Source organism: Podarcis filfolensis (genome assembly GCF_964270895.1).
Source record: "Podarcis filfolensis genome assembly, chromosome: Z".
In the NCBI taxonomy this organism is placed as follows: domain Eukaryota; kingdom Metazoa; phylum Chordata; class Lepidosauria; order Squamata; family Lacertidae; genus Podarcis; species Podarcis filfolensis.
In genome coordinates this window covers 47,935,729-47,963,042 of record NC_139617.1, presented here as the reverse complement: position 1 = coordinate 47,963,042, position 27,314 = coordinate 47,935,729, and the positions used below count along the sequence as shown (strand labels likewise).

The 27,314-nt window shown below is 47.6% G+C and overlaps 1 protein-coding gene across 10 annotated transcripts in view; it reads right to left on the bottom strand.

Annotated features, from left to right (window-relative positions):
- The window catches only part of DAB2IP (DAB2 interacting protein), a 317,250-nt gene that overhangs the window by 205,396 nt on the left and 84,540 nt on the right, over positions 1–27,314 (bottom strand). For all 10 annotated transcript variants that reach the window (XM_083597217.1, XM_083597215.1, XM_083597213.1 and 7 more), the window contains exon 2: positions 12,585–12,688. In XM_083597217.1, coding sequence (XP_083453343.1) covers positions 12,585–12,688 — 104 coding nt within the window. The remainder of the gene's footprint in view (positions 1–12,584; positions 12,689–27,314) is intronic.

The window sequence follows — 27,314 nt, the reverse complement described above, 5'->3', positions numbered from 1 at the left end:
AGGAGAGTGGGTTTGGGGGTGGCCTTGAGAAGGGCTCAGAAAAGAGTGGGACTATAACTCTGGACCTACGTATCTCTGTTGATCGCACTGGATCTCAGATAACGAAAGATGCCCCACTTATGGGAATGGAGAGCATAAGAATTGTTGCAGGAATTTATGTATGGGGGGGGGTTTGTCCCTCCAGAAGATATCATGCACATGCAGCCCACTACCAAGATCAGCACAATCACTTTTGCGACTTTTGTGATTTGTCCCCACAAAACACTTCATCACAGTTTCTTCCTGCCTATTCAAAGGGCCTCTGCTGCACAATACCAAATGTAAGAATTCACTGATCAATGTATCTATGTACTTGATCACTGGAAAACTTCAGAAATTCATATAGACATGTGAGCTCAGCTACTCAGCAGCCCCTATGCCTGAGTGATAATCCCTGGCATCCTGATACCTGAGTGCCAGACAGGTAGCCATTCCAGAAATAACAAACCCAGATGAAGACAAAAAGGTGTGATTAACTTGGCTGGGAAACAGGGAAATGTAAATATCTCTTTTGTTACACTTGATGGGTGTTTGGTGGAGGGCAAGGGGAACCATGGGGCAGGGTCCTGGATGCTTAGATTACTGCCACCAGGCCTCCCCTTTCATGATGTAACCATGATGTATGAGTGATGTAGTTTGGGGGGTGTAACATGGGGATTAGCAGCTAATAAAAGTTTGGGGGCTCTTTTGTTCGGGGCTCCCCACATGCAGGTGGCACTGTGGGTTAAACCACAAAGCCTAGGACTTGCCGATCAGAAGGGCGGCGGTTTGAATCCCTGCGACAGGGTGAGCTCCCGTTGCTCAGTCCCTGCTCCTGCCAAGTTAGCAGTTCGAAAGCACATCAAAGTGCAAGTAGATAAATAGGTACTGCTCTGGCGGGAAGGTAAACAGTGTTTCCGTGCGCTGCTCTGGTTCGCCAGAAGTGGCTTAGTCATGCTGGCCACATGACCCGGAAGCTGTACGTGGGCTCCCTCAGCCAATAAAGCGAGATGAGCGCCACAACCCCAGAGTCCCTCATGACTGGACCTAATGGTTAGGAGTCCCTTTACCTTTAACATGGGGTTTAGCAGCTAATAAAAGTTTGGGTTCTCTTATGTTCGGGGCTTCCATCTTGTTTCACCTGGTGGCAGGTGGGAGTCCTGCCACGACAGTCTTCAATAAAGACCAAGCCTACTGGCTGCTGTTTTGCTCTGGTATTCCTGGCTGGTGTCCTTGTTTTTTGTCCAAGGGAGCCCTCAGAATTCTACGTTAACAGAATGTAAGAAGAGTTCTGAGGCTGGAACAGGCCATTGGCTCATCCAGCCCAGAATCCTGTTCTCACAGTGGCCAGCCTGGTGCCCCAAATGGGAAACCCGCAAGCAGCACCTGAGTGAAAGAGCACTCTCCCCTCCTGGGGTATTCAGAAGCAGCAGATCTACGCACCCGTGGCTACCTTGCGAAAAGGTGACGCCACCAGCCTCACCACTTTCACCAAGAAAAAGCACCGCCACTCCTTTCCCCTTCACGTAGCAGTGACTGAACCCACTGATAAATCCTCCCAAAACCATTTGCATATAATTTCTTGCTGGCATCAAGACTCGTTATCTAAATCCAGTTGCCGTTGACAGTTTAATGATAATCGCTTTCTGTTTATGTATCATTGAGGATAATGTTCCTATTCTCCTTAAAATTCAATCCCCACTTCTTCCCCTTCTTTTGCAGCCAGGGCGGGGGAAGGGAGTCATCCACAGACCAAAATTATAGTAATTTCCTCTTCTGGTTTGAGTGGTTTAGTAAACAATTAGGTTTCAATTAAAGATTGGGTGCTCCTGCTGGGGTAGGGGTTGGGGTGGGGAGAGGCAGCGCCAGCTGACACAGGGTTCCAGCTCTCCTTGTGAGCCACATGAGCAGATGCTGCCCACCCAGGCAAACCTGGCTATTAAAACATAATTTACTTGAGTGTGTTTTGTTTGCCGGTGGGGGTGGGGACAGTGACTTGAGACGAAGTGGCAAAAAATTGTCTATGTTATGTGATGATAAAATTGCTTTAAAAGCCACCTCTTAATATGTCATGTGAGTTGGGACCATCATAGCTGGATAGGTAGATTCAGGGGAGGATAAATATAAAAAGCAGAGACATCACCTTGCTGACAAAGGTCCGTATAGTTAAAGCTATGGTTTTCCCAGTAGTGATGTATGGAAGTGAGAGCTGGACCATAAAGAAGGCTGATCACCGAAGAATTGATGCTTTTGAATTATGGTGCTGGAGGAGACTCTTGAGAGTCCCATGGACTGCAAGAAGATCAAACCTCTCCATTCTGAAGGAAATCAGCCCTGAGTGCTCACTGGAAGGACAGATCCTGAAGCTGAGGCTCCAAGACTTTGGCCACCTCATGAGAAGAGAAGACTCCCTGGAAAAGACCCCGATGTTGGGAAAGGTGGAGGGCACAAGGAGAAGGGGACGACAGAGGACGAGATGGTGGGACAGTGTTCTCGAAGCTACCAGCATGAGTTTGACCAAACTGTGGGAGGCAGTGGAAGACAGGAGTGCCTGGCGTGCTCTGGTCCAGGGGGTCATGAAGAGTCGGACACGACTAAACAACAACAACAAATATAGAGCAGAGCAGAGCAGGATTTCATGGGAAGGTCTTCTCCAGGAGCCATCCCAGAAAAACTAATTTTGGGGAGCAAAGAGGAGGTGGCTTATGAGTGAAATTAGGGGGAAGAGAGGAGGGAAAGGAAAAAATGCCTCAGTGACTGGAAGGTAACTTGGATTCACTTTGTGTATAAAGATAGTCAAGAAGAATCTAAGGGGTGTGTGTATGCACTGCCATTGGAGATCATCAGTTCAGTTCCCGGTGTCTCTGGCTAGAAGGATTGGTTAGGAGTTGAGGGGAGGTGGGTGCCAGCCAGAGTAGGTAACAGTGGTGTGGGGATAAATTTTAAAGTGCAGGAGTTCGTCATTATAGTGTTATAAGAATTTTAAGGTCTTAAAGGTAAAGGTAAAGGGACCCCTGACCATTAGGTCCAGTTGCGGAGGACTCGGGGGTTGCAGCGCTCATCTCGTTTACTGGCCGAGGGAGCCGGCGTGCAGCTTTCTGGGTCATGTGGCCAGCATGACTAAGCCGCTTCTGGCGAACCAGAGCAGTGCACGGAAACACCTTTTACCTTCCCGCCGGAGCGGTACCTATTTATCTACTTGCACTTCGTGCTTTCGAACTGCTAGGTTGGCAGGAGCAGGGACCGAGCAACAGGAGCTCACCCCATCGTGGGGATTCGAACTGCCGACCTTCTGATTGGCAAGTCCTAGGCTATGTGGTTTAACCAACGGTGCCACCCGTGTCCCAACAGGAGGCAATGATGGCCACCAATTTGGAGATCCTTGATGGAGGTTTGGACAAATGCATGGAGGAGGAGGAGAGGAGCCACAGTTACTGCGCTGTGCCTCCGTGGTCAAGAGGCAGCGAGGCTTCTGAATACCAGATGCAGGAAAACACAGGAGAGGAGACCTGCTCTTGTGCAAGGATCCTGCTTGCTGGTTTCCCACAAGCATCTAGTCAGCCACTGTGAGAACAGGACTAGATAGCACATTGGCCTGATCCAGCTAATGGCTCTTCCTACCTTCATAAGCTTCATTTGCGTGGATGAACAAGGACTGACCTTGCCAGCTTATGCTTTGCGGATGAGCATCAGGCTGGTGAAGGCTATGCGAGATAAACAAACTGTATCGGACAATCAGTTCTTCTTCTTACATTATGATGTTCCCTAAACAAACCTTCACTTCAAAGCCACTCTGTTGTGTTCCTCTCTAAACACCGGCTGGAGGGATTGGGGCTTAATCTGTTTGGCCTTCCCAGGTGACAGCAGGGCTCAGCTAACATGGAAACCATGATCCAAGGTGCCTGAAGCAGCTCAGCCAAAAAGCAAGGGGTAGGAGGATGAGAGAGACAGGTGTGAAGGTGTAGGTCCCGCCCTGTGGAACAGCTTCTCATCAGATGTCAAGGAAATAAGCAGCTATCTTATTTTTTATTTATTTTTTATTTTTAAAGGTAAAGCTCCATTAAACTCAGGGGTGCTGAATGCTGACTTACAGTCATATAGGTTCAATTTGGAGAAACACTTTGAACAATAAAAATAATACACACATCAGCCTTTAGCTTCAACTGAAAATGCAAACAATCTTGCAAACAAGTGTTGCCTATTTAAACTGCTAGCATGAAATAAGAACAAAGAAAAGGAAAAAAGTATCTGCATGGTTTTCTTCATCTTCTCTGAGCAAATCTGTCGCAAACAAACTTGAAAGTCTCACTGTCACCTCATTCACGTGCCAGACCAGGGGAGCAGTTCAGCTCACTACCCTGGTCCTCACTACTCTTGCTCTGCAAACACAGCTGAAGTTGTGTTCCCCTCCACATCACTGCTGGTCAATACTATCGGATGAGATAGAGATGTGGTTTGCCCTGGAAGAAGGCATGCAGAAGTTTCCAAGCTAATGGATGCCAGGCAAGCTGCATGTTAACATCTGATGGATCAATAGTCTGACTCGGTTTAAGGCAATCCCACTATCCAAAAAGACCTCTGAGAAATGTAAGTGGGTAGGAATTGCCTCCAACTCAGGACCTGTAAAACTCTGCAGAGAAAGCTACAGCCACTCATGAACCTCAGCTTGATAGCCTGAAACTCAAACACATTCATCCTCACATACCTTGCAGAAGTATTGTAAAGCTAAAATAATCTCCAGGTATGCAGACTCTTCTTTTAAGAAAAAATTCTTCCTGCAGCACATAGTTAAACTATGGAGCTCTCTCCCACAGGAGGCAGCGATGACCACCAACCTAGACAGCTTTAGAAGAGGATTAGACAAATTCTTGGAGGAGGGGAGGGCTATTGATGGCTACCTCTCTTTCAAATCAGAACCAGTGAAGGCGGTGAAGGGCCTGTGTGAGTGCCTGGAGGCGGTTGGAGGATGGATGGCGGCTAATGGATTGAGGTCGAATCCTGACAAGATAGAAGTACTGTTTTTGGGGGACAGGAGGCGGGCAGGTGTGGAGGACTCCCTGGTCCTGAATGGTGTAACTGTGCCTCTGAAGGAGCAGGTGCGCAGCCTGGGAGTCATTTTGGACTCACAGCTGTCCATGGAGGCACAAGTCAATTTTGTGTCCAGGGCAGCTGTCTACCAGCTCCATCTGGTATGCAGGATGAGACCCTCCCTGCCCGCAGACTGTCTCGCCAGAGTGTCGCATGCTCTAGTTATCTCCCGCTTGGACTACTGCAATGCACTCTCCATGGGGCTACTTTTGAAGATGACCCAGAAACTACAACTAATCCAGAATGCAGCAGCTAGACTGCTGACTGGGGGCAGCTGCCGAGACCACATAACACCGGTCTTGAAAGACCTACATTGGCTCCCAGTACATTTCCGAGCACAATTCAAATTGTTGGATACCTTTAAAGCCCCAAACTGGCCTCAGTCCTGTATACCTAAAGGAGCGTCTCCACCTCCATCATTCAGCCCGGACACTGAGGTCCAGCTCCGAGGGCCTTCTGGCGGTTCCCTCATTGCAAGAAGCAAAGCTACAGGAAACCAGGCAGAGGGCCTTCTCGGTAGTGGCGCCTTCCCTGTGGAACGCCCGCCCCATCAGATGTCAAAGAGATAAACAACTACCTGACATTTAGAAGACATCTGAAGGCAGCCCTGTTCAGGGAAGTTTTTAATGTGTGACATTTTGATGTATTTTTAATCCTTGTTGGAAGCCACCCAGAGTAGCTGGGGAAGCCCGGCCAGATGGGTGGGGTACAAATAATAAATTATTATTATTATTATTATTATTATTATTATTATTAGCCAGGATGGCTATGTTCTGCCTCCACAGACAGAGGCAGGAATGCTTCTGAATACCAGTTTGTGGGAACCACAGGAGAGGAGAACGGTCTAGTGCTCAGGTCCTTCTTGCCAGTTTCTCTTGGGGATGCCTGGTTGGCCACTGTGAGAACAGAGTGCTGGACTAGGTGGGCCACCGGCGTGATCCAGCAGTATTTCTTAGGAAGGACAGGCTACAAAATGTCAGTTTTTAAGAGCCAGAGAGCAGTAAAATGCCAACATACCTAGTTGACCAGCCTGAAAAGTCTGATTGAGGTCTATCTCAGCCCTTGAAGGAGGTAGTTCTAGGCCTTTAAAACAGGCCAACTCCAAAACCATGAAGCTCTATTTCCTCCAGATGAGTTCTCCACTGCCCGCAGAAGAATAGCAATTCTATTTAACGATAAATTTTCCCTGTGATTTGCTATTCCCAGCAGGACAGGGGAGCAGAGTGATGATCAATGTCCCTTTCCTCGTTAATGAGAGGAGGTTCGCTCCGACCCCCCGCCAGCCTAATATTTGCCAGAATCCAGGCTGCTCCAGAGCTTGCACAAATAGCAAAGGCGTCTCCTCTTAAGAGAAGCAGCTCTCTTGAGACTAAAGGGAAATAACAGCTGGACCAAGCCTCCCTCGCCAAAGACAAATGCTGTCTTCTCTTATTAAATCTTCCTCTGGGCAATCCGTTACGGATTATTTCTTCAAGCAGAAGGCCGCAAAAACTCACTACTGCAGAAAAGAGAAAGGGCCGGGAGGGGCCAAGGAAAGAGGCCTGTTCTGATGCAGCCTTCAGATTTATTTATTTTTTTATTCCCCTCCCCAAAGCAGAGATGAGCCTGAATCAGCATAGAGAACATTCTGGAAAGAGGCCCAATCTGGAACCATCCTCCCTTGCCCTCCTCTTCACCTGACGAGACTGGTTCCTGCTGTGTTGCCCCACCCTTCGAAGTCAGGGCCATGGCTGGTTTGGGAGTGTACAGTGGTACCTCGTGTTACAGACGCTTCAGGTTACAGACGCTTCAGGTTACAGACTCTGCTAACCCAGAAATAATACCTCGGGTTAAGAACTTTGCTTCAGGGTGAGAACAGAAATCGTGTGGTGGTGGCACGGTGGCAGGAGGCCCCATTAGCTAAAGTGGTACCTCAGGTTAAGAACAGTTTCAGGTTAAGAACGGACCTCCAGAACGAATTAAGTATTTAACCCGAGGTACCACTGTACTTGAAGGTCTACAGCTTGAAGGTCTGTACTTGAAAGTCTACAACTACAGCTGATTTGCACTTTCTGAAGCAATATGAGGACCAAGACATAGCCATTCTTCAAGATCTGCGCTGATCCATATTTTGCAATGCAGTTCTCTGACCAACTGGTGCTTCAAAAAAACAAAAAAAAAGATGGCTATACAAGGGGAAAGTATGCATAAGAAGGACAGTCTTAGTGAAAATAACATATAAATGCATTATATTATGAATATAATATAATGGACGGGGGGATGTTTGGGTGAATTGGCAGTCTTATGACTTCTGAAAGCCATCTAACGTCTTAATAAGCACCGGAAGTAAGCTTTGTAGTGCTCTGCTCATTTCTGCTTCACTGGCTTTCCTGATGGCTACATTTCTACTTGCATGAGGACAAAAAGCAGAAACAAAAGATACTCAACACAGGAGTTGTCTGTTATCTCACGGCATAAGAATTGTGTGTTGTAACAGGGGGGTGATCTGTTGCACGTTTGTCCCCTTCTCAAGAAAAATAAATAAATAATAAAGTCCACATTCTGTCTCTCTCTGAAAAATGGAAAACTTCGTTGCAAAAATGCGCACATTAGTCAAAAACTAAATACAAAAATGTGCTTGTTAGGAGAAATTCACCCCAAACTGCCGTGTGAATTTTCAGTTTTATTTTTTTATTCTTTGCAAATGGCTGTAGAAATCTAGAGAACTGAATTTAAGGCTGAGAAAGGGAGAAAGTGAGAAAAATAAAACTGACAGGTGCTTCCAGCCCTTCCTCCTGGGTTTATCAGGAATGGAGGGAGTTGTAATCTGAGCAGGCTCTGGAAGGCACCAGGCTGGAGTCAGTGCCCTACACCCTACGCCCTCCGTCCAACTCAGCGTGCCATATGCAATCAAAAAGGAAATCTGAGAGCAGAAGCAAGAATTTATATTGACAGAACAGACCCATACACAGAATTATACACCATGACACCTTCTTCCGTCTGCGCCAGTGACACACACTTATCTTGACAAATTCAAAAAAAAGCTTGAAATATCAGTGCCTGGTGAAGAGGATGCTCCGGGCAACCGTCTAAATGCTGAGCCTGACTTGGAATGCCAGAAGCAAGAATCCACTTGTATGAAGAGTGGACTGTACGGTTATATAAGATCCCTGACTGCCCAGAGCTGTCCTTCACTGGAAACAGGATACTCAAAAACGGGGACAATGGTGCCTGGCTTTGGGAAGGCTCTAGGCTGTCAGTGAAGGGGATCTATGTCACTGCAGGTGTTGTTGTGCTCCCAGGAGCCCGCCTGGTTAGGGAACATGGGAGTTGTAGTCCAGGGACCACATGTTCCCCCGTCCAGGGATCAAAATCCAAGATGGCAACTGGGGACAGGAAGCAGGCACTTAAGAAAGAGTTGGAAAAGTTTCAGAAAAGAGCCTCCAGAATGATTGAGGTCATGCAGCGAGTCCCCTATGGAGAAAGGTTGTGGTGTTTGGGACTTTTTAGTTTAGAGAAATGGCAAGAGGAGATACGGTGGAAGTTTGTAAAATTATGTCTACCAGCTCCACCTGGTACGCAGGCTGAGACCCTTCCTGCCCGCAGACTGTCTTGCCAGAGTGGTGCATGCTGTAGTTATCTCCCGCTTGGACTAACTGCAATGCGCTCTACGTGGGGCTACCTTTGAAGGTGAGCCGGAAACTGCAATTAATCCAGAATGCGGCAGCTAGACTGGTGACTGGGAGTGGCCGCCGAGACCATATAACACCGGTCTTGAAAGATCTACATTGGCTCCCAGTACATTTCCGAGCACAATTCAAAGTGTTGGTGCTGACCTTTAAAGCCCTAAACGGCCTCGGCCCAGTATACCTGAAGGAGCATCTCCACCCCCATCGTTCAGCTGAGATCCAGCGCCGAGGGCCTTATGGCGGTTGCCTCATTGCGAGAAGTGAGGTTACAGGGAACCAGACAGAGGGCCTTCTCGGTAGTGGCGCCCACCCTGTGGAACACCCTCCCTTCAGATGGGAAGGAAATAAGCAGTTATCCTATCTTTAAAAGACATCTGAAGGCAGCCCTGTTTAGGGAAGTTTTTAATATTTAATGCTGTACTGTTTTTAACATTTGATTGGGAGCCGCCCAGAGTGGCTGGGGAGACTCAGCCAGATGGGCGGGGTATAAATTAATTAATTATTATTATTATTATTATTATTATTATTATTATGCACGGTAATGGAGAAAGTGACTAGAGAAGTTTTCCTTTCTCTATCGTAACACTAGAAGCCGTGGGCATCTGATGAAGCTGAATGTTGGAAGATTCAAGACAAAAAAAAGGAAGTCCTATGGAACTCCCTCCCACAGGAGGCAGTGATGGCTATTAACCTGGATAGCTTTGAAAGAGCATTAGAGAAATTAACGGAAGAGAAGGCTGTCAAATGCTACTACTCATGATGACCGCAATGCTTCTGAACACTGGTTGCTAGAAACCACAAGAGGGGAGAGTGTTTCTCATGTGCTAGAATCCTGCTTGCTGGTTTCCCACAGGCATCTATTTGGCCATTTTGAGAAGAGGGTCCTGGGCTAGACGGTCCACTGGCCTGATCCAGCAGGGCTCTTCTTACTTTCTTACGAGGTGTCCTCAAAGCATGAAATGCTTCCTCTGAGGCTTTATAGAGCCTGTTGTGCTGGGATTGGCTCTTGGGGAGCAGCTGACTGGTGGATCAGGAAGTCTAGTATTGCAACCAAGGTGGCACCCCTGAGGCACAGAACTGCAAGCTAAGGAAACAGCTGTGTTAGAACCCAGTCTGCTCTTCCACCTAAGGTTTTTCTCAAGGCTTGTTGGTTGTGCCAGGAAAGGGCCAAAGCTCAGTGGCAGAGGACTTGCTTTGCATGCAGAGGTTCTGTCCTCTCTTGCATCTCCAGGTGAGGTGGGAAAGCCCCCTTTTATGAAAATCTGGAGAGCCATCGTGTCATGAGTCCCAATGAGATGTCAGACCAGGGCGAGGGCTGGGAAGAGTTATCAGTTGACAACCTAGGGGAAGAACCTTAGCAGCTTGAGATGGGTTGAGAACCAAGTCTTGAAAGACCAACACTGGCTCCCAGTATGTTTCCGAGCACAATTCAAAGTGTTGGTGCTGACCTTTAAAGCTCTAAACGGCCTCAGTCCAGTATACCTGAAGGAACATCTCCACCTCCATCGTTCAGCCCAGACACTGAGGTCCAGCGCCGAGGGCCTTCTGGCAGTTCCCTCCCTGCGAGAAGCGAAGTTACAGGGAACCAGGCAGAGGGCCTTCTCGGTAGTGGCGCCTTCCCTGTGGAACACCCTCCCACCAGATGTCAAAAAGAAGAACAACTACCAGACTTTTAGAAGACATCTGAAGGCAGCCCTGTTTAGGGAAGCTTTTAATGTTTAATAGACTATTGTATTTTAATATTCTGTTGGAAGCAGCCCAGAGTGGCTGGGGGGGCCCGGCCAGAGGGGCGGGGCATAAATAATAAATTGTTGTTGTTGTTGTTGCTGTTATAGTGTCAGACTGTGACTCGATAGACCAGTATTGAAATCCCCACTCTGACATGGAGCTCACTGGGTGCCCTTGGGCCAGCTGCTGCCTCTCAGCCTACCTTGCAAGGTTGTTGTAGGGTTTACTGTATTTTTCGCTCTATAAGATGCACCCGACCATAAGACGCACCTAGTTTTAGAGGAGAACAAGAAATATTCTCTCCCTCTCTGCGCAGTGCCTCTCCAGCGAAGCGAAGTCAGAACAGCAAGAAGGACTGCTGCGCAGCGAAAGCAGCGATCCCTCTTGCTGTTCTGGCTTTTGGGATAGCCGTGCCAAGCCTCTTCAGGGCAGGGAGAGCGTTCTTCCCGCACCGATCCCTCTTGCTCTCCTGGCTTCAGCAATAGCTGCACAGCCTGCATTTGCTCCATAACACACACACACACATTTCCCCTTACTTTTTAGGAGGGGGAAAGTGCGTCTTATAGAGCAAAAAATACGGTAAATGAGGAGGGTGAGAACCAACCACGGATGCCACCTTGAGCTCTTTGGAGAAAAGGGTGGGATATAAATGCAGTAAACAAATGATGATAATAAATAATAAATGAGCCTTGAGTGAAAAAGGGCCCTTGGGGGAAGTTGGGATGAGGCATCAGATTCCAGGGAGGGCAGTGTATCAGCTTGGCACTCTGCTCTGTTCCCTCTCACATCACCCAGACACTATGTGCCCGCTTCACCCCCTGATCCCATGCCAGCCTCACCTCCAGTTCTGGCACCGCCCTGGTACTGCCAGAGCCTGCCTTGCAAACAGAATCCATCTCCCAGTCTGCTTTTGAGCTGCCACCGATGCCCCCTCCACTGCCCATGTCACAGAGATGCCAGTGCTGGCAGACATAGGCAGCTGGGTCCAGCCCTCCAGAAGGACTCCCTGTTTGCTTGCCCAGTCCAACATTCTTGCCATACTGAAGTTGTGCCCGCCCCCTTCCTTTATAAGGGGACTCAAGAGTTTGTGCCACCTGTGGGACCAACGTCTTAGCTCGGTCAGCTGTGCAGAGCACCTGTTGCACCTTTGATCTTTACTTTGCCTATTTGCCACAACAACCATTTGGGCATTGAAAATATTGGAAGAAACCCTGTTGCGAGTTTTGAGTTCATCCTGCAGCAAGATCCAGAACATGCTGCCAGGCAGTAACACCAATGATGGGCCAACGATCTAAGGCAGCTTTCTATGGCACCACAGCCCTGAAGGAGCACCAAAGTTAGTGTTGCATGGAGTTAAGCAGAATTCAGACAAATTGTCATGTTCTGGTTCACGGGTGATCATAGTCCTGGCTGGGGACGTCAGGACCGGGGGCAAGATGGCGGGGTGGGAGCAGGAAGGGGAGTCTAGAAGCCAGGAGTCAAGAAGCCAAGGGTCTGAGAGCTGGGAGTCAAGAAGCCAAGGGTCCGAGGGTCAGGAAGCAAGGAGTCACGAAGTCAAGGGTCCGAGGATCAAGAAGCAAGGAGTCAAGGAACCAAACGCAGCAAGGCAGGGAACGTGTTGCTGTGGCAAAGAGCCGAAGGGAAAATGCTGACCTTATATCCCTTCCTGGCTCTTGCCACCAGGTGCTGTGAGTTACCAATCGGCCTCACCTGTGCGGCCGCGCCTTGCTTCTTCAGAACAAACTGAGGAAGGCCCCAGACCTGCAAAGTCCTACTGGTCACAGGGCCTGGCTCCTGCACACACACCTGACACAAATCCACCCAAAGATCCCTACTGTTGCAGAGGTCTGTGCCCAGGGGGAAATACCTCCAGGCTGCTCCTCTACAATCCTTGCTGGTCTGCATCTCCTAGTTTGTTTTGTTCCTCTAAAAAGTTTCCAGACTAAGACCCCTCATGTGAATGTGAACAAGAGCTTACAAACAAGCCACATTACTGTAGAGTTGGAAAGAACCCCAACTTCTGGCAAGGAATCACAGCTTGAGCTGGGAAACAGACAGACAGACAGAGACAGGGGGACTTACCGTGACACGAAACGTTGTCGTGGCAGCTGGCTCCATGCTGGGGTTCTTCTCTGCCCCCCCGCTGGGCAGACCACGCCGCTGCCCTGTCCTCTCTGGTGGGGACTCTGTGAAAAGCAGAGAAAAGGAGAATGAGGAGAACCACCTCAGAAAGAGGAACTGCGTGTGCGCATGCAAGAATCACAAGAACGGCACATCGCTGCAGGTGGGCTATGCCACAGGTAGTGGGTCCCCGTGGGAAAAGCTACTTGAAAGTTTGTCTCTCTCAGCTCGTCACTCGAGGATGTTTTGTTTTGCCGACAACTTCCCATGCAAACAGAGTTTAAAGTCAAGAGACCTTCCAAGTGCATTTCGTAATTGCTAGGTGACTTTGTTGGTCAGTTCAGTCTTTTTACATGGTATTTTATGCTTTGTGGTGCTTCTTACATAAAGGACACAAGGACACAAGAAGCGCCTGCAAGTGAAATGTGAAATCAAATGGGAACATGAGATAGGGAACACATAGCAACAGACCTTCCAGGGCCTTATTTGTAACAGAGCTATTCAGACGGGGTTAAAAAAAATGTTACAAGGAAACATAGATAAAAACCAACTTCTTGATTTCACACAGAATTTGAAAAAAATTGATGCAGTTTTTGAAGATGCAACCTGCCATCTTGATTTTAGCTAGATGGACCAATGGACTAACACAATGTAAGGCAAGTCCCTGTGTTCCTAATGAGGAACAATAATGGACTGCAATGGAGAGGAAGGAGTAGGACAAAATGAAATACAACTCGCATCAACCCTGACTGACCACTGGCTGTGCTGGCCTCCCATCCCTGGGACCCCCATGGGTGCACGTGAAGTAGGTTGTCTGGATCAGGGCTCATAAGTCAGCTAAGGCAAGTGTCAATTGTGAAGCGAGCCAGACCCAACGAAAAGCACCTGCACGCTCAGAGAGAATTCAGGCTCTTGAACGAATAAGTACCCTTCAGTTTCCAAGACAATCAATATGCAAAAGGCGGAGAGAGAGAAAGGGAGGGAGGGAAGGAGACAGTCAGAAGGCATTACTAATCACTGCACTTAGCCAAACATTCAAGAACATCATTCAAGTACAATATTTCACCAACGGGCGTGCCTGATCACAAATATTACGACATTGCAACGACCCACAGCTGGGAGCTCACCGTCAAGAGAACCAGGCTCGCTTCTGCAGTGCGGGGTGGGCATGGGTGATTAAAGCACAAAGGACCTTGCCTTGTGGAGGAGCTTGAGGGTAAATAGGCACCTTGGGGAACAGAATCAGGTTCTTGACACAAGAGGTGCAAAGCTCACATAGAGTGAGATATGAGAAATTCCATGTATAACTCCATCACTAAGTTGTGGGGTTCCCTCTCTGCAGAGGTGTGTCTGGCTTCTTCATTGTGCAGCTTTTAGGTAAAGGCAAAGGGACCCCTGACCATTAGGTCCATTCGCGGACGACTCTGGGGTTGCGGCGCTCAACTTGTTTTATTGGCTGAGGGAGCCGGCGTACAGCTTCCGGGTCATATGGCCAGCATGACTAAGCCGCTTCTGGCGAACCAGAGCAACGCACGGAAACGCTGTTTACCTTCCCACTAGAGCGGTACCTATTTATCTACTTGCACTTTTTGGCGTGCTTTTGAACTGCTAGGTTTGCAGGAGCTGGGACTGAGCAACGGGAGCTCACACCTTCGTGGGGATTTGAACCGCCGACCTTCTGATTGGCAAGCCCTAGGCTCTGTGGTTTAGACCACAGCGCCACCCACGTGCAGCTTTTGGTAAAGACAGGCCTCTTTGCCTTGGCCTTTGGCACCTGAAATGTATATTCTTGTGTTTGCGATGCAGGAATCTCAGCTAAAGCACTGGCGGAGGAAGAGGCGGGTGGGGAAGCGCACCGCCCCCGACAGCGCAATCCTGCTGTGGTTCCATTGCGTTACTACTACTAAATAATCCTGACACACACTATCTGAAGCTCTTCAGCCACCCTCAAAGATCCCTTCCTTTCTTTCTGGTTGACACTTATACCTGCGACTCCCTACTCAGACACCTGCAGGTTCTCCCCTCTCCAGATTCTTGCCAGGCTCTCCTCAAAACCTTTGGCATAACGCCACTACCACTCGAGTTCTTATGCTCTGCTGTGACTCTGCCTAACCCCATGCATCCAAAATATCCATTCTTTATATATCTGAATGACTCCCCTCCCCTGGACAGTGAGCAGCCTTAGAGGGGGGGAGGACTGAAATAGTTAAAATCACAATGCAGAGGATTAAAGCAAAAACATTTAAATGTTCAAAGCACCACAGTTCAGAAGAACAGTTTAAGTAGCATCAGCATAATTCAGAAATAAAAGCAAAGTCGCATAAAAGCTGCAATGTTGTTGTTGTTGTTAAGAAATGCAATAAAAAACATAGGAGAAAAATGGCGTGGCAGATGAACTGTGGGTGGGGTCGACATTAGATTCAGTTCACAGAGAAAGGTTGTTGTTGTTGTTTAGTCGTTTAGTCATGTCCGACTCTTCGTGACCCCCTGGACCAGAGCACGCCAGGCACTCCTGTCTTCCACTGCCTCCCGCAGTTTGGTGAGACTCATGTTTGTAGCTTCGAGAACACTGTCCAACCATCTCGTCCTCTGTCGTCCCCTTCTGCTTGTGCCCTCCATTTTCCCCAACATCAGGGTCTTTTCCAGGGAATCTTCTCTTCTCATGAGGTGGCCAAAGTATTGGAGCCTCAGCTTCAGGATCTGTCCTTCCAGTGAGTGCTCAGGGCTGATATCCTTCAGAATGGATAGCTTTGATCTTCTTGCAGTCCATGGGACTCTCAAGAGTCTCCTCCAGCACCATAATTCAAAAGCATCCATTCTTCAGCGATCAGCCTTCTTTATGGTCCAGCTCTCACTTCCCTACATCACTGCAGCGAAAGGTAAACCTACCTAATTTGCACTTTCTGGAATGAAACACAAAAGCCTCAAAATTTACACTGTTCTGAATTTTGAATTTTGTAATGCAGTTCTCCATTCAAATGGTGGATAGAAGAATGCATACACTGGGGCAAAGTGTCCATAAAATGCATCCATTTGCAAAAACAATATCAGAGAAACACAAATTATTAGGGTAAACTACTTCTCAAAAAGTTGGGTATTAGGCAAAATTACATACAAGCACCTGTGCATTTGCCTCAAAATGCTGGCGAATTTTAATGAAGACTTTAAAAGCCATTTCCAACTCGTGGAAATATTTAGAACTGAACTTCAGTGTGAGAACCTGAAATTGGCAGATTCACCCATCCCTAAGGGGTGAAACCTCCCTAAGAAGAGTAGTTTACCAGTGCTATACATGACTACTCAGGAGTAAGTCCCACTGAGTTCAATGATACTTACTCCTAGGTAGGTGTACATAGGTTTGGTCAGGACAGATCCAGATGTGCTCCAGAGGTATATAGACAAAGCAGTGCATAACTTTTGAAAAAAAGTTGGTGCTGGAGTTCAGGTGTCTATGTAAGTCCTGGCACATGTTCTGGAAGGAGAAACCACTCTTCCATTCCTAGAACATGGGCACAGCCTGAGATACTGTGGAAGTCTGAAATGCTACATTTGGAGGACTGTGTATAAGCAGTGGTGGGGGCATGGCATGGAGGGAGCCTGCTGTGTCCCCCCCAGGTCATGGTTGACCTGGGGTTGGAGCTGCAGCTGGGTGCGAGAAAGTTGCCTTGGCAGGGGTGGTGAATATGCCACCGATTCGTCTCTCTCCCGCCCCGGGTCAGGCTTGACCTGGGAGTGGAGCTGTGGCTGGTGGCACTGGGCCGTCATGCAAGGAAGCTGTCTCCACAGCTCCCTTATGCGCCAGAGCCAGCCTCCAATGAGGAAGCCTGTTGTGGGGGCACCTTGCCACAGCCCCTCAAAAAAATATGCCCAGTGCCATGGCCCAGGGCCCACTACCCATACCCACCACATGGTACTCCACTGTTTGCAGACAGTTTGTGTGGCTTTCCATCAAAAAAGGATATTCTAGAAATTCTATTCTACAAGGTGCAGAAATAAATAAATAAATAAATAAATAAATAAATAAATAAATAAAAAAAATAATTTATTAGTTATACCCCACCCATCTGGCTGGGCTTCCCCAGCCACTCTGGGCGGCTTCCAACAAAATATTAAAATACAGTAATGCATCAAACATTAAAGGCTTCCCTAAACAGGGCTGCCTTCAGATGTCTTCTAAAAGTCTGGTAGTTGTTCTTCTCTTTGACATCTGAGAGAAGGGCGTTCCACAGGGTGGGTGCCACTACCGAGAAGGCCCTCTGCCTGGTTCCCTGTAGCTTGGCTTCTCACAGGGAGGGAATCGCCAGAAGGCCCTTAGTGCTGAACCTCAGTGTCTGGACTGAACGATGGGGGTGGAGACGTTCTTCAAGGTATAATGGACCGAGGCCATTTAGGGCTCTAAAGATCAGCAAAGGGGGGGGGGAACAGCAGAGGCCTAGTGATCCCAGCAGCTCCTCCTAGCAGCTCCTGCTCCCACAAGGCAGTTGTGAGGACTGAAGGCCCACGCCTTCTCACCACTTCCTAAAGCTCCTCCTCTCCAGAAGTGAGTGTTCCAGTTTGTGAACGTTCTTTTGGAAGTTGAACATCCGGTGGCACTTTTGCGGCTTCCAACTGGCTGCAGGAAGCTCCTGCAGCCAATCAGAAGCCACGCCTTGGAAGGCAAATGTTTTGAAAGTCGAACGGACTTCTGGAACGGATTCCATTCAGCTTCCAAGGTACATCTGTACTTATTCACACAGCGCATAGTTAAACAATGGAACCGAATTCCACAGGATGCTGTGATGAACACCGATTTGGATGGCTTTGGAAGAGGACTGGACAAATTCACTGAGAACTTGAGGGCCCACGAAGCTGGAAGCAAGAATGCTTATGAGTACCAGTTGCAACTGGTTGGTCACTGTGAGAACAAGATTCTGGACTAGATAGGGCGATTGCCCTGATCCAGCAGGATCTTCTTATTAAATGAATGAATGAATGAATGAATGAATGAATGAGGGTCTGCTCAGATCCCTGCTGCAGAAACCAAGCAGCTAAAATAACAATGTGTCTTGTTCCCAATAGATGCACTGCGTGTGCCCCAATTGTAGTTCACATATACATTCCAGAGAAACGGACGAGAATGATGATCAGAATTCATGTGATGGACTCACTTTGCTGAAGCTAAGCAGATCTGGGCTTAGCTGGTGCCTGGACCACCTGGGAACCCCATGGATGAGCCTGCCTTGAATTCCAGCTTAGAAGAAAGGAGGGGCATAAATTATTGCTGAGCCCAAAGCTCTCAGCCAAAGCCAAAAACTTTTGGTACAAAATGGGGAGGGGAGAGAGCGTAAAGTTGCCTTCATGCCTATGCCCTCCTCTGCTTCAAGTTTTACAAATCAAACAATATTTTATTATTCAGCTAAAGACCCATTAAAAGCAAGATACAGTATAATCCAAAACCACACCATGCCTAACATAAAATGTAATACACATATATAAAGCAAGAACATGATTTTTTTAAAACACACACACACACACAGTTAAACTGATAGACTCCCTTTGTGAATTTTTGAAGCAACAAAGAGAAACTGTGCAACTCCATTATTGCTACAAGTCTAGCAAATTCTGTCATTACATTATTTTCCATCAGGCAATAAGTCAGCCAAATAGCACTCAAGCATCTGTCCTGGTATTTTCATAGCATAGATGTAAACCATCTATTTGGTCATCTCTGTAAACGTTGCATACAAAAAGAATATGAATTGAAGTTCCCATTTCTCTGTCAGCACAGAAGCAGCGTGGCCCATTTTGCAGCAGCAGGGAGAGGCCTTACTGGGAGATGACATCCCCACCCAAGGGCTGAAACTGGAACAAAGTGGTGGTATTTTCATTCAATCCTCATATAAATTTATTTTTAAACTGTATAAGCTGCCATACATCTGAAGATGGACACCAAGTTTTTTGAAATGGCAATAGCTATTAACCCAACAATTAAGAGGAATAATAAAAACCAGTCAACTAGTTTAAAAATACCGTAATTTAAAATCCTTGGGCAATAATAATAAAAAATAGGTCAGAGGCAGCAATGTCTCTGAATGTCAGTTGCTGAAAACCACTGGAGGGGAGAGAGCTCTTGTGCTCAGGTTTCCCATAATGGGCGTCTGGTTGGCCACTGTGAGAACAAGACGCTGGACTACATGGGCCATGGGCTGATCCAGCAGACTGTTCTGATGCCCTTATATTTGTAAAGCCATCCAAGTTGGTGGCCATCACCACATCAAGTTGATCTGCAAGTTCTGCCTCGCTGTCTGGTCCTCATGAGTCTGGGAAGTGAGAATGGACTGGGCTGTGCTGCACTCGTGAGATTTCCTTTGAAGGACAGCACACTGAGCAATTATCTCAGGTCCCATGTTGGCTCTGGATCCCAGGCTCTGGAATTCCCTCCCTTGAGAAGCCAGGCTGGTTCCCTCCTTGCTGTCCCTTCACCAACAAGGGAAGACTGTTTTGTTCTGACAGGCCTTTGGGAACTGGCTGTTATCTAAGGAAAGGGCTTTTAATAGTGCGGTGCTGCTTTCACTGCATTTTAACAGATTTGTTACACACACACACACACACAAACTATATATATATATATATATATATATATATATATATATATATATATAATGTATATGTATATGTATATATACATACATACACACTTCTATTAATGTTTGATTGTTTGTTAACTATTATCTTTCATATGTTTTTAGCTTTTGGCATTTTATCAGTGCCGTTTTTAATACAGTATGTGAGTCCTGGTCTGCAGAAAATGTGCCATAGAAATAACAACAATTTGATTGGCTAGAACATGACCCAACAGTACCATCAGCAAACATTGGTTTGCTGGCATCCTCCCAACTGTTCTGCTGCATCATCGTGCCCCTAAGTGGCATGCTCAAGTCTCAAAAGGCTTGCAAAAATAACTCTCCGCTCCAGAAATACATTTTGCCTCTGCCCCTTGAAAGCTAGTGGCGTGAATCTTCCAGAGGCTCGCCTTAATCAGAAGAGTGCAGGTGAGCTGGCTGAGAGACCTGGAAGCCTCAGCCAGAGCCCTGGCTCCCAGCGGCCCGCTCATTCTGCCCAGCTGGCATTTGTGCCATGTGCTAATAAAGCCCCTTCCTCCTCTTTTAAACCCAGAACGGGATCTCCTTTCATATCTCAACCCCATGCCACTAATCCCTTCTTTACAGACTGTTAACTTCTCTGGATTCTGAGGCCACTTGTATCATTACTGAGAGATTTGGAGGGTTTTAAGTTAATAACATGCCATCGACTCGCTGGATGGCAAATGCCATCCCAGAGTGCTAAACCCTTGAATCTGCTGTGATCTCAAGCCAATAAGTGGACAAATGAAGGTATAATCTGCAAATTGCTGGGAGGACTGTCTGCTTGTGCAGGACAAGGAAACATCCCCTAATGAATACCTTGGAAAGGGCAACTCCTCCTGCAAGAACAAGCTCCCTTGCCGACGGCGTCTTGTACCTGGGATATAGTTGCTAATAAACACAGTCCCAAAAAACAAGGGAGTGAGAATGAGGCCCTGAAGCTCAAGCAAGGCAGACTCACAGACTCATTTGCTCTCTCCGCAACCCATGAGAGAACAGCTGGGGCTGGTCCCCAGGAAAAACTGCCAAGGAATGCAGAGTTGAATTTACTTGATTTTGGCTCCCTGCATCCTGCCTCACATCCCGGGATCCCTGGGCGGGTCCCAACATAACAACGAAGACTCAGTTTAAACCTCAGAGAAAATGCAATCAAAATAATGCAGCAGCATCAGATAACAGCAGCAGTCATGCCCAAAGGCCTGAACAAGCAGCCAGCTTCTTACCAGGCACCCGAATGGCACTACCAGAGGTGCCGACTGAATTTCAGGGTGGGAGAGGGCATTCCAGAGTGGGGGAGCCACCACAGAAAAGGCCCACCCCTGCCTTATTACCAAAGGTACAGTTCCTAGCACTGTGGCATTAATGAGGGCATCCCCAGAAGATCTGAACTCACAGGCAGACATGTGCAGAGAGGCAATCCCTTAAGTATTCAAGGTCCAGGTTGTTTGGGACTCTATATATCAGAAGAATGTAAGTAGAGTCTATTGTATATCAATGCATCAGAACTCATGGACATTCAATGAAGATGAATGTTAGAGGATTTAGGACAGAGAAAAGCAAGCAATTGTTCATGAAGCACAAACTATGGAAGTTGCTCCCTCAGTAGGCAGTGCTGGCCACCAACTTAGATGGCTTTAAAATGGAATTAACAGTAATTTATGGAGGAGAGAACTATCAATGGCCATAATGGCTATGCTCTACAGTTGGGAGACAGCAATACTTCCAAATGCCAGCTGGTGGAAACCACTGGAGGGAAGAGTGATGCTCTTGTGCTTGAATCCTGCTTGCTGTTTTCCCACTGTGCTGGGCCCAGGTAACCCGTGAAATGCAGTCCAGGACTGGTCCAGAATCTGAAGGTTCTGCTGGGAGTCAGTCCGACAGGGCCAAGGCAGGACACGAGGCAGGAAACCAGGCAAGGGGACTTCCGGGTTGGCGCCATCGCCGAATGGCGGACTCCCTCCGAGCTCCGGAGGGAGCCGGCTCGGCAGGGGCTGGGTTTTACCGCACCGGCGATGCGGGGACCCTTAGAAACCACGGCCACGGGGGCCGTGGACTTGGAGACTCGGCTAGCACCGCTAGCGCCCTCCCGACTCGTGAAGGAGCCTTTTTAAAGGCTACGGATCGGGTGCCGGGGAGAAGCGTGGTGCTTTGAGTCCTCTGCCATCCCTGCCGAGCGAAGCCGCATGCCATCCGGCGGAGAGCGCTGACTTCTTCCATTGAGAATTTGGACTTTTAACAACAACCCGTGAGTAAATTGGAAATCGGGTTTAAAAGAAGAAAAATTTTTGGGATTTGAGACGAGCGGGGGGGGATCTAAAAAGGAAGTCAGTCCCCCTCCCTATTGTAGACATTTTAAAACAAGGATTGGGAAGCCAAGGCCCAAAAAGAACGGTATCTTTGCTAAATTAAGAATTCCATGATGGGAAAGTACAAGAATTGTGCTGGAGGAAGAATTGAAGGAGAAGGAAAATGCACCCCCCTCCCTGGGAACCGGGGCGATTGAGGAGTGAGCCTGGTGAAAAGAGCCGGTGATTTTGACAGCTGTCAAAGTAGCTGTCAAAGTCGGAATATTAAAGAGGATTTTATTACAAGGACCTTGCTGGTCAAATTTGTTACAACTTGATATAATTTGTTAAGACTTGAATACAAAATGGCGAAAATACGGAGAACAATCGGATTTTTGGAAACAAAGTTACAACAACCCCCCTAGAGGAGTTTCGGGACATTACAAAGATGGGCGTAAGCCGGGAAAAATACAACACTCCGGAATCTCACAGAACTGGTTATCTCCTGGGAAAGCTGCAAAACGGAAACTGAATCTTGTCTACAGGGTGTTTAGACTAAAAGGAGACAACAGAATACCTTACTGAAGAAGGAAGGGACTGAACGCAAGTTTTTGTTCCTGAATAACAACAACCCATGTAGAGTTACTAAACTTCTGAATAAGAAAGTTTTAGCAGCGGAACAAGAGGAAGCTGGACTATAACCTTGAAAGAACAATGGGGGGAATTTTATAATTTGACATTTTTAAAGATTTAGGAATTAATTTTTAAAGAAAGTAATCCTAGAAATGGGAAATAATTCTGCAAGGAGTTGGGGGAAAAATGGGATTGATGGACTTAAGATTTCCAGGCTGGAAACATAGATTGGAGGATAAGGGAAATTAAACCGGGGAAGGGGAGGGAGAATTAGAATCCAAAGGCTTGCAACTATTTTCTGAATTGGTTTTCTATTTTCTAATATATTTTTTATTTTTTTATACTTTTATTCTGTGTGCTTTTACTTTAATGGGAAAAAAGGGGGACATTGTGGAAAGAAAAGGGGGTGGGCTATGGGGAGAGATCTTTTGCTTTTTTTTTTTATCAAGGGTGTTGCATAAGGTTTGTATAAATTTAAATTTGAACAATGGGGTATATAAATTGTGCTTTAAATCAGAAATAGAACTTGTGGAAACAACAATATGAAAGGGGAATACAGTAGGGGTGGGGGAAGGGGGGAGTCCCAGAAAGTGGATGTTTGAAAATAAGGTTCTGAATGTATCTTCATAATTTCTTTTCTTCTCTTTCTGTATTTTGGAAACTTCAATAAATATTATTTAAAAAAAAAAAAGGAAACCAGGCAAGGACAGGTACAGGATCTCAGGCAGGATCTAGCATACAGCAACGTTGCTCCCGCAACCTGGGGCAGGGTCCGACAGTCTTTTATCTTTGTCGGGGTAGCGGCCAGTCCTGATCACCTCCCTTTGTTGCCTGAAGGCGAGCACTCCTCCTTCAAGTACTCAGGTCTCTCCTTCTCTCAGACCTTAGTCTCTGCAGCTCGGGAGATGTCGGTGGGTTACTGGACCCAGGGGCCGCCTCAGCCTCCCCTGACCCAACTGGTAGTGGAGCAGCTGTAAGTGATGGCCCAGCTGAAGGCAACGAGGTAATCCCCGCATCTGGAGCCAGGACAGGCTTAGGCCCCTGACTCGGCCCAGCTGGTGTTTGTTGCAGGGGAACCTGTGCAGACTGGGACTCTTCAGGATCAGGCCCCAGACTTGGTTCAGGTGATGCCTGATGCAAAGGATCTGGTGCAGACTGAGTCTCCTCTGGTTCCGAGTCCGAGCCCCAGTCCCAGGCCATCACACCCACGGGGATCTGGCTGGTCATTGTGAGAACAGGATGGGCAACTGGCCTGATCCAGCAGGGCCCTTCTTCTTAGGACTTTTCTGATGGCAAGAGTTCAAGAGTGGAACGGATGACCTTGGAGGTGGGGACTCACCTTCGTTGGAGTTTTTTAAACAAAGGTTGGATGGCCATCTATCGGGGGTTCCTTAGGTGTGATTTCTGCATTGCTGAAGTTTGGGCTAGATGGTCCTTGGGTGGCCCTTCCAACTCTACAATTCTAGGTTGGCTACTCCTGGTGTAGACAGTACTGAGCTCAATGGACCAATGTCAAACTCTGGACAAGGCAGCTTCCTATCGTCCAGACTTTGCCTGTTTCTGCTTGAGACTGTACAGAACCTGGCAGAATGGAGCTAAGGCCCATGTCTGGGGTACTGCCGCTGCTATAAACACCTGAATGCATACATATTTGCATAGTAGCACTGCAAATTTAGGGACGCGGGTGGCGCTGTGGGTTAAACCACAGAGCCTAGGACTTGCCGATCAGAAGATTGGCGGTTTGAATCCCCGCGACGGGGTAAGCTCCCGTTGCTCGGTCCCTGCTCCTGCCAACCCAGCAGTTCGAAAGCACGTCAAAGTGCAAGTAGATAAATAGGTACTGCTCCAATGGGAAGGTAAATGGCGTTTCCGTGCGCTGCTCTGGTTTGCTAGAAGCGGCTTAGTCATGCTGGCCACATGACCCGGAAGCTGCACGCCGGCTCCCTCGGCCAATAAAGTGAGATGAGCGCCGCAACCCCAGAGTCGGCCATGACTGCACCTAATGGCCAGGGGTCCCTTTACCTTTACTGCAAATTTCTCCCATAGAGAAAACAGCCCCAAAAGCAAAGGGTTAAGTCTATGTGCTCACATTTCAGGTTTTAAGGGGAGGAAACATTTCAGCTTCTAGGGAAATGGCAGGCTGGGGAAATGCTACTGCAGGACACATTTAAATGCTGTTATGCCCCATTGGCACCTATTAATGGTAACAATTAGCACTTTCCATACCTTTTTTTTTTTTTTTTTGCTTTCCTGAGACATGTGTCCAATGCTCTGAAAGGTTAATTTCCTGCATCTTAAATGTAAGTGCTCTGCATTTACCTCATCACCCCTTCCTGACAGAGTAAACCCTCCTTGTAAAGGGATTACACAGAGAAGGTAGGGCTACATCGGCTGCTGCTTGGACCTCCTGACCTGGAGGCAGTAGACTAGATGCTGAAGGTTGAGAGGCAGTGGGAGGCAGCCAGGCTTATGGGCATCCCAAAGGGCACGTATTTAGCCTGGAGATGAGGAGACTGAGAGCTGAAATGGTGGCCATCTTTAAATGCCTGAAGGATTGTTACATGGGAGATGGTGCTGGCCTTTGGCCAGGACCCAAACCAATGGATTCAAATGGCAGCAAAGGAGATCCTGACTAAACGGAAGACTTCTCTTACGGTAAGAGCCATTCAGCAGTGGAAAGTGATGGAGCCTCCTGCGTTGGAGGTTTTAAAAGCAAGCTTGGCTGGCCATCTCTCATGGATGCTTTAGCTGTGGTTCCTGCATTGCAGGGGGTTGGACTAGATGACCCTTGGGGCCCCATTCCAACTCTGCAATTCTAAAGTGTGAAGCAATAGAGATTAAAAATGAGGGACCCACAGAGATGGGCTCGGGTGCCAAATGCATCCCCAAGGCCTCTTCCCTGAGCCCTTGGGACTGAGTCCACGGAAACAACCTTTACCAGCTTTGCATTGCACTTTCCTTGAACTCTTTTCTGGCCTCATTGGAATGTGTTCTTCATCCGTGGTAGTGCCTCTTGCATGTCTGGATGGAAAACATTGTGCTTGAGAATGTTTGCCTGTACAGTCATACCTCGGGTTGCAGATGCTTCAGGTTGTACATTTTCGGGTTGTGCACCGCACCGAACCCGGAAGTACCGGAAGAGGTTACTTCCAGGTTTCGGCGCTCACGCATGCGCAGAAAACTAAATCGCGCTTTGCGCATGCACAGAAACGCCGAATTGCAACCCATGCGTGCGCAGACGCGCCGCTGCAGGTTGCGAACGCTGTGGGTTGCGAACATCCCTCCCGCACGGATCACGTTCGCAACCCACTGTATAGGCATCTACCTGTCTTGGGAAACACTTTGGGGGTGAAGTCAAGCTGTTGGCAGGTTGCAGCGCCTGCGGTGGCTGTAGAGACCAATACGGGAGAGACATGTTTTGTTGCAGCTGGGGCAGAGGAAAGCGTATGGTTGTGCTGCTGCAGATGCACCATGGCGTTTCTTCGTTCTGTGAACCTCCCAGTGCTTGTTCCTCCTCTGGTCACTGCTACGGATGCAAGACCTGACTATGTCTCCAGGCACTGCGGTCATCTGCAAAGGATTCCCACACAGCAGGGTTGATGATGTTGCCAGCCTTCATGTCACGTTCACAGACATATTTGCAACCAGTGCTTTTTCAGGGGTACTCAGGGGTACTCAGTAGCAGCACCTTTTTTTGGTTGTTGTTACTGTAAGAACTTCCAAGGTGAGTACCGGTACCTATTTTTTCCAGAAAAAAGGGCAATGTTTGTAACACAGAGATGGTCTGCCAACAGGCCTAGTGCCTGAAGCCAGCTCCCCATTGAGCACTGTATGGGAGACTTATTCCGGAAGATTACTGCGATTTCGAGGAGATAGTGATCTAACATGGTCATCTCTTCCTGCCTCTGTTTAACTATCTATCCCTTCCTGGCCTCTGTTTATTTCCTCTCTATCCCTTGTAAAATGTCTTTGATGGTTGCTTCTGACGTATGGTCTGGTGGCAAATGGCTAAAACCTGCACTGGCTAGTATCTACCTTTGATTTGTGGTCTGGTGGAGGGCCTTTTGACCGTCTTTGATGTAGAGCAGATAAATTAGATGGCTTTTGAGTATGGCAGTGGAAGTTCGCGCATAGGCTGTTGGCCGCAGAGCTGTGCAGATGAAGGCTACCTGGCAGTTACTTCGCCACTTCTTCAGGGCTTCCCAGTGGCAGGTTGAAGTGCTTGCTTTGTAATGTATATACGGGTGAAACTCGAAAAATTAGAATATCATGGAAAAGTTCCTTTTTTTCAGGAATTCAACTTCAAAGGTGAAACTGATATATGAGATCGACTCATGACATGCAAAGCGAGATCTGCTTCTTAGAGGTCCAATCTTGCTCGATTTGCAATCCCTGTTTTGCTGATTTCCTTGAATATTTTCATTTTCTGAGATTGTTAATTTGGGGTTTTCATCAACTGTATGCCACGGTCATCACAATGATCACAAATCAAGGCTTGACACATCTCATTTGGCATATCATGAGTCTATCTCATATATTAGTTTCACCTTTCAAGTTGAATTATGGAAATAAATGAACTTTTCCACGATATTCTAATTTTTCGAGTTTCACCTGTATTGCTTGTTGTTTGCGAATAAAATCTGTAATGTTCTCACACTCACATGTGTTTGTATTGCTTCTGAATCTAATTTTAAAAGAAACATCTTGCATTTGGCAAGACAAGAACATCCTTAAGGGTCCTGCCATCTTCCATTCTGTGGACATGGCCATGCCAGCGTTGACGTCGCTGAGACAGAAGTGCCAACATGCTTTGAATATGGACTTGGGACAGCACCCTTTTTTTGAGGCTCTGTCTTGCCATGTGATGCCCAAAATTTTCCCGACATAGCACATGTAGAAGGCAATGAGTCATCAGTCCTGGCTGTGTGTATATGTTTGTCTGTGTGCATATGTAGAAACTTCTGCGTCTTTTATGGAATGAAGCCTGCTGTGATAAGGTAAGGGTTACAGCCATCGCTCTCCCTTCTTTTCCCTTTGCCTTGGCCCTCAAGCTGGATGTGGGCCCTGGAAAGTTGCTCACGAGGGAGTATAGCCCTCATGTCGGAAGGTTTTCTCTCCTTCTAACCCACAGAATGGCCACAACTGGGCAA